General features: G+C 38.4%; 1 protein-coding gene across 7 annotated transcripts in view; it reads right to left on the bottom strand.

Moving 5' to 3' along the window:
• Positions 1 to 12,954, bottom strand: part of tnrc18 (zinc finger protein 469) — a 174,673-nt gene that overhangs the window by 80,974 nt on the left and 80,745 nt on the right. For all 7 annotated transcript variants that reach the window (XM_018097364.2, XM_031892867.1, XM_031892864.1 and 4 more), the window contains one exon: positions 8,942 to 9,110. In XM_018097364.2, coding sequence (XP_017952853.1) covers positions 8,942 to 9,110 — 169 coding nt within the window. The remainder of the gene's footprint in view (positions 1 to 8,941; positions 9,111 to 12,954) is intronic.

Here is a 12,954-nt window from a genome sequence, read left to right as displayed (position 1 = left end):
TTTTTACTTATTTACCTTTCTCTTTCTAACATTTCCATATTTCAAACGGGGGTCACTGACCCTAGTAGCCAATAACTATTGTTCAAGGAGACTACAATGTTATTGGCACTTTCTATTTTAGCCCTCTCCTATTGATATTTCAGTCTCTCATTTAACCCACTGCCTGGTTGCTAAGGCAAACAAGGCCCTAGAACCAAACAAACAAATAATTTAGAATTCACAAATATCTTAGAGGAATATGAAGCCCACACTAAGAAGGATGATGCAAGTCGAAGTAGGGGGGATTCAGGCAAAGTAAAAGATGCAAGGGAAGGGGAAGCTTAGAGGAACATTGGTTGGTGGACAAGCTAAACAAAACTTGGGCTATGGCAACTAATTCACACAAACAAGCAAGGAGGGATATGTGGAATTTTTCCATAGACTAAAAACAGCATTTGTAGAAGCTGGTTATTTAAAAACTAATGAAAGAGATAAAGTCCAACTAAGAAAAACTTTCCTAGAAAAGCTAAGGAAGAAGTATAAGGATACCTTGATAACGTCTAGACCTGAAGCTAGAACTATAAAAGAAGATGAACTTATAATTGTGACACTGTGACAGAAAATACAAAATACGGGGATACTAGGAAAAACAGAACCAATACGTTCAAGTAAAAATCTGCTTTTTGATCTGTCACAAGTAGAGTGTTTCAATTGTCACAAAAAAGGACATGTTGAGAGAGTGCCCAAAGCCAAAGTTTGAGCAGTCTTTAACCCTTTTCCTGCCAGCCGTTTTGGTCAAAGCGGAACTTGTATTGCCAGACAGTTTTTGAACATTTTGCACTGTTTCACTTTAGGGGCTTTTCCTCGGGGGGACTTTTAGTTTACCCAGGAAAACAATATATAGTTTTTTTCAGAACAACCTAAGCTTTCAAAATATGGTAGAATTTCTGTGTAATTCCAATTCTGTAACAAGATATAGGCTTCTAAATGTCTGAAAATGCAAAAAAAAATCAAATTTTCCATAATATAAACACACATACTAGAAACAAAAATTACTTTATGCACGAATATACAATTGATTTGGAAAGTCCCATGTCTCCTGAACGTGCCAATACCAAATATATATAGTTTTATGGAGATTTCTCACTTGTATAGGTCAAAAACTCCCAGCAGTACACTACCAAATTTCCAAAGCACTGCTCCAGAAAGCTGCATACTTTAGATTTCAAGGCCAAAAATTCCACTAACAGAAGGTTTATCCCAGAAAATTGTACATTTTTGGAAAGAACAGATTCTGGGGAATACAGAATAGGCACAACTGTCTGTCTACTCCAAACTATCAAGTCGCAATGCTTTCCTAAAGTTATTGGTTTTTATCAAAATTTGTGATTTTCTTTAAAATTCGCTTCAAAGCTTCCAGTCTATAGTATCTTATCTCCTACAGGTCATAAAGTAACCAAATAAAACACCCTAAATATGAACGCCAGGGATCCACTGAACAGTTTGATGCCCAATATGTATAGGTTTACTTAAGTATGTGGCATGTAGGGGCCCCAATGTGAACATACCCCCATATGATCTATCATTTCTGTCATTTCAGCTCCTGCAAAATCAACACATTCACATTATTATATGTGGGATAAAGCTAGTAAAAAGTACGCTCACCCGAGAAAGCCATATATTTTTGGAAAGTACACATTCCCCCGAATCTAAAATGGGTACCCGTGTGTTTCTACTCCAAAGTACCAAGCCACACAGCTTTTATAAAATTAGCAATTTTGATGACATTTCCAAAAATCCCCTCAAAGCTTCCACTTTGCAGCATCTTATCTCCCACACAGTGTTAGGTACCAAGATAAAACAACCCTAAATTTGAATGCCAGGGGTCCACTGAACAGTTTGATGCCCAATATGTTTAGGTTTACCTAAGTATGTGGCATGTAGGGGCCCCAATGGGAACATACCCCCATATGATCTATCATTTCAGCTCCTGCAAAATCAACACATTTACATCCTTTATGTGGGATAATGCTACAAAAAAAGTACACTCACCCCAGAAAGCCATATATTTTTGGAAAGTACACATCCCCCCGAATCTATAATGGGTAAACATTTCTTTTTGTTTCAAAGTACCAAGCTGTAAAGCTTTCCTAAGTTTGCAGATTTATATGACATTTAGAAAATCGCATAAAAATGTTGCAATTTGCCGCATTTATCTCTCACAATTTCTTGATAAAGATCAGATAAAGGCAAATCACCCCAAATAGGAACACCCAAAGTCTACTGAACAGTTTGATGCCCAATATGCATAGATATACCAAAGTCTGCGGTGTGTACTGAACCCAAAATGAAAATAGCGCATGAGGATTTCTCGCCTGCTAGCTCAGCTTTTGCACACAGAGCCCCGTCAGTGTATTATGTGCCGAAACTTCCCCTAACTATACAGAGACCCCCACAAAACCATATATTTTTGGACAGTACACATTCTGACAAATCCAACAAGGGTAAAGAGTCCTTTCTACACCAAAGTACCAATCTGCAGAGCTTTCCTAAAGTTAGTGGTTTTTATGAGATTTCAGAAAATCGCCTAAAAATGTTGCAATTTGCCGCATTTATCTCACACAATTTCTTGCGTACAAAGGCAAGTCACCCTAAATAGGAACATCTAAGGTCTACTGAACAGTTTGATGCCCAATATGCATAGATATACCAAAGTCTGTGGTAAGTACTGACCCCAAAATGAAAATAGCGCATATGGATTTCTCGCCTGCCAACCCCCAGAAAACCATATATTTTTGGAAAGTACACATTCTGATGAATTCAAAATAGGTAAAGTTATGTTTGTACACCAAAGTTACACCTGGCAAAGCTACGCTAAAAACAGATTAGGAACACTTATACAGGGATAAAATGCAATAAAACCACAAAAATTGTGCAAATCAGTGAAACAACAAAATAAGTCACATGACAGTGTAATTAGTGGTCAGAATATCTGATCCAATAGTCACGCTGTCAAAATAAACAGTTTTTAGGTAAAAGAAACTAAAAACAAAGTGGTAAAATGTCTTGTAGACGTGATGCGATCGCGTCTGCTGCTTCCTGGAGGGTCCTGCGACGATCGCTTCACAGGACCCTCATGACAGCCCCCCTGGCTCGTTGCCCAGGGGGGCTGTCATCTTTAGAAACTCTCTGCACAAATGGGAGATCCCTTAGGGCTCTGGCACACGGGGAGATTAGTCAGCCGCGACAAATCTCCCCTGTCACGGGCGACTAATCTCCCCAAACTACCATCCCACCGGCGAAAACTGTGCAGCGTGTGCCATCCCACTGGCGACTCACATTTTCGCCGGTGGGATGGCAATCCGGGGAGATTAGTCGCCTGCGAACAGGGAGATTTGTCGGTGGCGACTAATCTCCCCATGTGCCAGAGCCCTAAGGGATCTCCCAGTTGTGTCAGAGCTGTAGTAGCCTGTCACCTCTGCTGGACAAGGTAGCAGACCTGGTACTGGACCATAAGTTAGAACTATTAGTCCCCCATTGTGTAACTAAAATTCTACATCTAGTTCAAACAAAACTCTCAGCAGCTAGATTAACAAAATACGTAGTGGCTTTGACCGTGCCAACTCATCTTACAATTAAAAGATATAATGTTCTAAATCCAGCCAAATTAATACCCCATAAAGAGGGGCCTGTCGATATTGAAGCCCATAACTGCTATGAATGAATACAAAGTGAAATGCAAAGATTTGAAAATGTAAAGGATGGAGCACTACCAAATCCTGATTTAAAACGGTTTGTAGATGGATCACATTATTGTACAGATAGTGGGAAATAACATACTGGATATGCATTAATTACATTACATGATGTCTACCTCCTCACATATCAGCTTAAGAAGCTGAGTTACAAGCTCTCATTTCAGCATGTACCCTGGAATTTGGACAGATTCCAGGTATTGATAGAACTGAACAAGGTCTCTGGCGAAAATGGCCTCATATACGGTCTACCCAAGGCACTATAGTCTATGATGGCGCACCTAACTCATGTAATTGCACACTCAAATAAGAATGCAATGGCTGCCATGGTTCAAAGAAGCACCAGGGTTTCCAGCATTTGTTGAACATGTCCCTTTTTGTATTACCTGTTTATATAATAATCCTGACCAGGTGAGACACTACCCATTTCAAAAACTGCAAATAGACTACATTCAGCTGCCTAAATAGCTACTAATAAATATGTTTTGGTGTGTATTTATACGTTTTCAAGTTGGCCTGAAGCCTCACCAGTTGATAAAGCTACACAAAAGCAACTGCAAAGAAACCGTTTACTGAAGTCATATGCAGGTACTCCCTACTTACCTATCTACCTATCTTGAAAGTGACTGAAGTACACACTTTACAGGGCAAATCATGTCTGAAATAATGTCAGCCCTAAATATTATGCAATCATTCCATACTCCACATCATCCTCAAAGCAGTTCCTTAACAGGTATAAGCTCTACACAGATATGACTGATTATTTAGCTGCTGTGGAAACACAACTGAATAAAATACACAAATATGTTTTTGATTCTATTCTAGATCCAAATGACATTACTGGATCTTGTGGTCTTAAACCAGGTGACTGGGTAGTGAGAAAAAGACACGTCAGGAAAAGCTTGGACCACAGATTTGAAGGTCCACTACAAGTGCAATTGGTAACACCTACTTCAATAAAACTGGACGCCAAATACACTTGGATACATGTTTTACTTTTTAAAAAGGCAAACATACCTGGTAATCAAGGTTAACCTTCTACTGGTACTAAACCTGGGTTTGGTAGATCTCACAATGAGTATAAGACACTTTTATGATAAATCAAACCTTTATATGAAATTACAAAAGAGAATAGACGAAGAAGCAAATCAAACAAAACTTTGTTTGTGGATTCAGACCAACAGACTCTAAAGGACTACCAATGATAGCTTTTGCTATTTCAGTCCACTAACTGAATATAACATGTTACAATGTAACTGTAGGAAAAGAGAAAGCTTGGAGACTTCCAGTAGCAAATATAATTGCAAACAAAACTTTACTAGTTCTAATTACTATTCACTGAATCACTCGTTGGGATCAATTTAGGAAGACCTCAAAAAGTATTTGATAATGGTAGTTCTTTCAATATAGACTTGAAAAATAGTACTAATGAAACCTTAGAAAGTATAGGTGATACATGGAAAATAATGACTGGCCTTTTCTAATTTGGCCAGTGTTGTTTGTGGAATACCGCAGGGGTCTGTCCCTGGTCCTTCGCTTTTTAACTTGTTTATAAAATGACCTAGAAGTGGGCATACAAAGTGCTGTTTCTATTTTTTCTAAGCTATTAAATTGTGCAAAACAAAGTTCTATACAGGATGCTGCCACTTTGCAGAGCGATTTGACAAAATTGGAAAACTGGGCAGCAACATTTAAAATGAGGTTCAATGTCACAAATTGTAAATTATGCACTTTGATAGAAATAACAGAAATGCAAATTATACACTAAATTGTAGTGTTGTGGGGGTATCCTTAATTGAAAAGGATCTGGGGATTTTTGAAGATAACAAGTTGTCTAATTCCAGGCAGTCATTCAGCAAATAAAGTGCTGTCTTGCATAAAATAGGTATTAACTCAAGGAATGAAAACATAATTTTGCCCCTTTATAGGTCTCTGGTAAGGCCTCATCTTGCGTATGCAGTGCAGTTTTGGGCTCCAGTCTTTAGAAAGGATATTAATGAGCTGGAGAGAGTGCAGAGATGTGCAACTAAACTGGTAAAGGGGATGGAAGATTTAAACTATGAGGTTAGAATATAAAGTTTGGGGTTTTCTTCTCTGGAAATCAGGCATTTGTGAGGGGACATAATTACTTTGTACAAGTACATTAGAGTGGGTTATAGACAGATTTTTATAGAAAATTAGAAAACCCCCTATCTGCAGACCAGAGGCCACCCCATTTATATTACAGGAACGGAACTTTCATTTGAAGCAGTGTAGGTGTTTTTTTCGAGGTGAGGGCAGTGAGGGCGTGGAATGCCCTTCTGAGTGATGTTGTGATGGCAGATTCTGTTAATGCCTTTAAGAGGGGCTTGGATGAGTTCTTGAACAACCATAACATCCAAGGCTATTGCGATACTAAAATCTACAGTTAGTATTGATGTTGGTATATATGGTTTTATGTATGTGAGTGTATAGATAGGTCAGTATAGGTTTGTGTGGGCTGGGTTCACTTGGAAGGATTGAATTTGGACTCATGGTCTTTTTTCAACCCTATGGGCACATTTACTAATACAAGAATGCTCCGAGAGTTCGTTCGATCGGTCCAATCATATGTTCCACAACTTTTTCATACTTTTAGCACAAAAAAATCGGATCGGTTTTGCCACTGTTTACAATCGTTCCGTACAAAAATTTAGCGACTTTCGGATCGCCAATATAATATTATCGTGACTTATACGATTTTTTTGTAAGCATTTTTGTGATATTTGTGATCTTCAGAAATTTTCGTTTCCGATCCGAATTTTTCCCATTCGGGATTCAAACTCGTGTTTTGATAAATCTGCCCCTATGTAACTATGTACTGCACCATAGTATCAATTTTGCCCTTACCTACAGAGATTTATTTTGTAAAGGAGAGTGAAGGGCAGCTGCAATAAAAAATACCTAAGATCAACTGAAAACACCACGGTATTTGTGCTGAATAAACTTTTTTTTTTTTTTTATGCTGAATTATAGTTTTTCTCACAACCAAAGCTTTACAAAATATACAATGTTTTCTAGATTTATAGTAATAATGTATAATTATTTTTCCACCACTTATGTACCTTAATGTCCCCATACACTGGCAGATCCGCTCGCTTGGCGATGATCTGGCTAATTAGATCGTTTGCCCCTGGGGCCAAACGATCGAATTATAGCGATGGGTATAGTCTAAGTCGGTCCGGGTGCTGCATCAACGAGCCAATGCGGTCCCCGATCTGACTAGATTTTCTAACCTGCCCGATCGAGATCTGGCCGATTTCCGGCCAGATATTGGTCAAGCAGGCCCTTCAGAAGTGCCCATACACGGGCCGATTAGCTGCCGAATTGGTCGAAGGGACCGATATCGGCAGCTACTATTGGCCCATGTATAGGGACCTTTCATCTGCAATTAAATAGCTAGTAGTGATAAAAATGTTATAAAATATTTTATTTCTATAAAAATAACTATAGCGTTACTTAAGTCATAATAGAAAGAATACCTGAAAAGTACCTGAAGAGTTTTGCAGTTAGGAAAAAAAATTCCAACCATGTAGCCCATATCCCACATACTCCTGCTTTATAAAATATACAGTGGTGTGAAAAACTATTTGCCCCCTTCCTGATTTCTCATTCTTTTGCATGTTTGTCACACAAAATGTTTCTGATCATCAAACACATTTAACTATTAGTCAAAGATAACACAAGTAAACACAAAATGCAGTTTTTAAATGAGGGTTTTTATTATTTAGGGAGAAAAAAAATCCAAACCTACATGGCCCTGTGTGAAAAAGTAATTGCCCCCTGAACCTAATAACTGGTTGGGCCACCCTTAGCAGCAATAACTGCAATCAAGCGTTTGCGATAACTTGCAACGAGTCTTTTACAGCGCTCTGGAGGAATTTTGGCCCACTCATCTTTGCAGAATTGTTGTAATTCAGCTTTATTTGAGGGTTTTCTAGCATGAACCGCCTTTTTAAGGTCATGCCACAACATCTCAATAGGATTTAGGTCAGGACTTTGACTAGGCAACTCCAAAGTCTTCATTTTGTTTTTCTTCAGCCATTCAGAGGTGGATTTGCTCGTGTGTTTTGGGTCATTGTCCTGCTGCAGCACCCAAGATCGCTTCAGCTTGAGTTGACGAACAGATGGCCGGACATTCTCCTTCAGGATTTTTTGGTAGACAGTAGAATTCATGGTTCCATCTATCACAGCAATCCTTCCAGGTCCTGAAGCAGCAAAACAACCCCAGACCATCACACTACCACCACCATATTTTACTGTTGGTATGATGTTCTTTTTCTGAAATGCTGTGTTACTTTTACGCCAGATGTAACGGGACACGCACCTTCCAAAAAGTTCAACTTTTGTCTCGTCGGTCCACAAGGTATTTTCCCAAAAGTCTTGGCAATCATTGAGATGTTTTTTTAGCAAAATTGAGATGAGCCTTAATGTTCTTTTTGCTTAAAAGTGGTTTGCCATGCAGGCCGTTTTTGCCCAGTCTCTTTCTTATGGTGGAGTCGTGAACACTGACCTTAATTGAGGCAAGTGAGGCCTGCAGTTCTTTAGATGTTGTCCTGGGGTCTTTTGTGGCCTCTCGGATGAGTTGTCTCTGCGCTCTTGGGGTAATTTTGGTCGGCCGGCCACTCCTGGGAAGGTTTACCACTGTTCCATGTTTTTGCCATTTGTGGATAATGGCTCTCACTGTGGTTCGCTGGAGTCCCAAAGCTTTAGAAATGGCTTTATAACCTTTACCAGACTGATAGATCTCAATTACTTTTGTTCTCATTTGTTCCTCAATTTCTTTGGATCTTGGCATGATGTCTAGCTTTTGAGGTGCTTTTGGTCTACTTCTCTGTGTCAGGTAGCTCCTATTTAAGTGATTTCTTGATTGAAACAGGTGTGGCAGTAATCAGGCCTGGGGGTGACTACAGAAATTGAACTCAGGTGTGATAAACCACAGTTAAGTTATTTTTTAACAAGGGGGGCAATCACTTTTTCACACAGGGCAAGGAGATTTTGAGTTTTTTTTTCTCCCTTAATAACGTAAACCTTCATTTAAAAACTGCATTTTGTGTTCAATTATGTTATCTTTGACTAATAGTTAACGGTTTTTGATGAGCAGAAACATTTTGTGTGAAATCAGGAAGGGGCAAATAGTTTTTCACACCACTGTAGCTAACAAGGGTCAGACTTTAAAATCCACTGACCTCACAGGTATAACTTGAAGCTCTAGCATCATCTTCCCAGCTTCGGATTCTGTTTTTAATTTTTCCACCTACATTTTCTATCATGGCATCTTCTATAACATTCATTTGTCTTCTCAGCACATCCTCCCCCACCTCAGAATCTTCAGAGAACAGTAGGCACTTTTTCAGCCTGTAAATAAATACAGTAATTAGAAGAAGGCACACAATAACCACAACTGTACACATCTGAATATTAACATTGATGGAGCTCTGTTGTCACTTAATATCAGAGTTTTTCTCACAATAGGAAAATTCCTTAACTATGGTAAACCTTGTTTTCTGTTTACTGGGAGTGTGTACTGTACATTATCAGTGAGACGGATCTGCATGGTCATTTTGCCAGATTAAAGAGGAGAAGCAAAGCAGCCAAAAACAAAAAGCAAATAGAAATGCTCACCTATGAACATTTCAACCAGGCGATAAAAAATGTTACTTCTCCTCCCTTTTATAAAAGCAAGCTCTTGCATGTAAGTGTCCTTTTGAGGTGGTGCACAAGTCAGCAGAAGTAGGTTAAGTGCATAATGGAATTTCTGAAGCGGTAAATATATCTATTATGTTAACACCTTAGTTATTTGAGACAACACATCTAAGACCATATATAGACCACCATATAGGAACTGGAAACAGGGTCCTTTCAAGAAAATATGGGCCCTCAAAAAAGTGTAGCATGTTACTGTTGCACTGTAAAAATGAGACAGACATGCCGATAAGATCACTGTAGAAAGTTAATGAGCATTGCATTAACCAAAGACATGCCAGAAAATGGATAATGAGAACTGCATTAACTCCAGGCATGCTGGTACAATCATTGCAGAAAATGGATAATAAAAACTGCATTAAAACCAGTCATTTCAGTAAGATATAGCATTAGCATTCATGATCACGGCCGGATTTCTCTTCTGGGCGCCCCGAGGCCGCCCCTGTTGGTGTCCCCCCCCGTGAGCATGCGCAAACGCGCGACAACCACAAACCTCTCCCCGCCCCTAAACTTCTGCCGCCCTAGGCCCGGGCCTTTGTGGCCTCTCCACAAATCCGGGCCTGTTCATGATTCCCAAAGGATTGGACGGGAGTGGGATTATAGGGATGAAAGATGATTGTGAAGTACTTAGAAAGGCGGTTATAAACTAAGACAGGCAGATGAGGCACCTGAACATTGGGCAGGGTCAGACTGGGCCAGTGGGACACCGGAAAAAGACCTGATGGGCCCTGCCGACCCAGGCCTGCTTCAAAGCAATGACCTAGTTACAGGATTTTTATAGGATACATAACATTAGTCTGCTAATCTCAATGTCAACTGTTTTTCTGCTTCCAGAAAATCCTTCCTTCCTGAATGCTAGTATTTCCCTTTATACACTTGAATACTTTTAGAATTTCACTTCTACACATTGTCTTTTCAAAGGTGTATTTCCTAGACAGCCAAGATTCCTCATAGCTTTACCACATTGCTTGTGTAATTCTATGAGCAGAATAGGCAAATTCTTAGATCTTTTTCTATTGTTTTTGATACATTACCAATACAGGAGAACTAAAACCTAACTTAAGTAGGGCAGAAATGTTGTCTTTAGCAATGAAGATCTGTAAATCTAAATATTCTGCCAGCAGATCCCCATCTTTTAAACTGATTCACTGCACATGTTCTGTGCTGCTTTACTAAGCTTAGGGACAGATGCACAATATAATATATATTTAGAATATAAACATCAAAATATAAGGCTGATAAGTAAATACAGACTATTGCTACATGGCAGCTCTAAAACCAGTAAAATCAGCAACAGAATTTAATACATCAGCCCTGTAGCAAACCTCATTTCCTGCTTGGACTGACTGATCTCTCAATTCTGTTCTAATATTAAATAGACAGACTCTGGAATTCTGGAAACAATTGCTCATTTTTTCAATCACTTGGTGCAGTAATTATGTTATTCAGTTCATTTATTCATTTGTTTTGTTTATTTAATTTACTTTTTAAATTTTTCTCATGTGCTTATGGGGCAAAAACAGAGCTGAGACTTTTGACTTGTTTACTTGATTCTGGGGAGCTTTGAAGGCCTGGATCACTGCTACTATCGAGATGCTTAACCTTTAGGTTGATTCAGTATAAAGAATATGGCATTTACAGCCATATTTATTTTTAGGGTTTGGTTCTCTTTTAAGTCAGTATTTGCTTATGAATTCTGCAGATAACATAGTTAATTGTGGGTTAAAAAAGTGAACTATACATCGAGATTAACCCACCAGTGCATTTGCCAGCATTTGTGAGAAAAACACAAACAGTCTTTTTGCCTCTTTTGCGGTCAGTAAATATATGTTTATAGTATACAACAGGGATACATTATTGCTTAATAAACAGAAAGCCATGAATAACCTGTAAAATATTTTGTGAAAAAAATCAGGACAACTTGAGTGTTATAAAAAAATATTGTGCCCCTACTTTAAAATAAAGGGTACTCAGAAGTGATATCTGAGTTCAATAAACCGCAAAAGACATTCAATATGTATTTTTATTATGTGGCCGAATGTTTGTGGACACATGCCTATCCAACATCTCCTTACAAAAACAAGGGTATAAATATGAAGTTGGTCCTCTCTTTGCTGTTTAAACTTTAGCCTCTACTCTTCTAGGAAGCCTTGATGCTAGATCTTGAAACACCGTTTGTGAGATTAGGTTACATTCATAAGAAAGACACTGGATGCTTATACTGAGTGACCAGGCCTGTCTTCTAATTCATCCCACAGGTGGCCAGTTGGGTTGAGGTCAGGGCTCTGTGTAGGCCAGTCAACAGTTGTATGATCGAATTTTGTGCACATAGCTATTCCTTTTGAAACAGTAAATTATCCACTGTTGCACATAGGATTTTAAAAAATGTATGTAGTGGCACCTGTATCACCAATAATATGTTTGGCTATTTAAGGGACAAGGAAACCTTGATTCACTGTGGTGCCAATATATTAAGGATCTCCCAGTGAATACAGGTTTTCTTAACTGAAAGGGATATCTATATACCCTTTTAACAAACAATTTCATTGAAAACAAATCCCTATTATGTCTAAAATTAACAAAGGAAATAACACCAACTTTTAACTTTGTATACATTTTTAAATGATGATGTCTTTAATCCACAATAACCTCCAAATTAATTTAAATTATGAATGCACCCAACATAATTCCATTTATTGTATACACAATACAGATGCTATTTTTGGGTTATACATAACTTAAACACAAACTAATTTGGCACTTTGCTTTCCAGTCCTACATACTAAAATTACTCTGCATAGTAAAAAAAAACACAAGGATACAATATAAATCATCCAGAAAGATCTTTGGTTTTCATGATACTTTGGGTCACAATAACTTAATACTACTGCTGCTTTTTAATTAGCCATGCTACTGGATTTTAGTGTGTATGGCGAGGTCACCAAATTAATGGAACATTGCCCTTTTTGCCCTATCACATCAGAGTCCAGTGCATCAGAAAGAACTACATTTACAGCCACTTGTGGTCCTCACCCAACAGGCTTTTTTAGCCAATTGACATCTGACCGAGCTTAGGCCAGATAAAAGGCTATATATCAATGAGTTAGTAAGTTACTAACACAGTCAGAACTGCCAAGCAATACTGGAACATTTACAAGCAGCTTTATTTACAGCCCAGTTTCTTTGACCCTAGCTTGACAGGATTTTTAAATGTTGCAATCTAATTGAGAATCTGAGCCTCCTTTTGGTATGAAAAACCACAGATTTTTGCCATCTGTTTTAACCATGAAAAGGGCAAACAGAGAAATTAAGATTCAAAGTGCACAGATAAATACCCTGTATAATAGACTCCGTTTATCTGAATTAAAAGGAAAAGGAATGGATATTTAAGCATTATCAGAAAGGTCTATTTAAATACACCCAGTTGCACTCAAAGTAATGCTACTCTGAGTTCTCTGTGAAAAGAAACATGGCCTTCCTTTGCTTCTGTTGTTCT

The sequence above is a fragment of the Xenopus tropicalis genome, chromosome 9 (genome assembly GCF_000004195.4).
Source record: "Xenopus tropicalis strain Nigerian chromosome 9, UCB_Xtro_10.0, whole genome shotgun sequence".
Classification (NCBI taxonomy): Eukaryota; Metazoa; Chordata; class Amphibia; order Anura; family Pipidae; genus Xenopus; species Xenopus tropicalis.
This window is presented reverse-complemented; position numbering and strand designations above follow the sequence as displayed.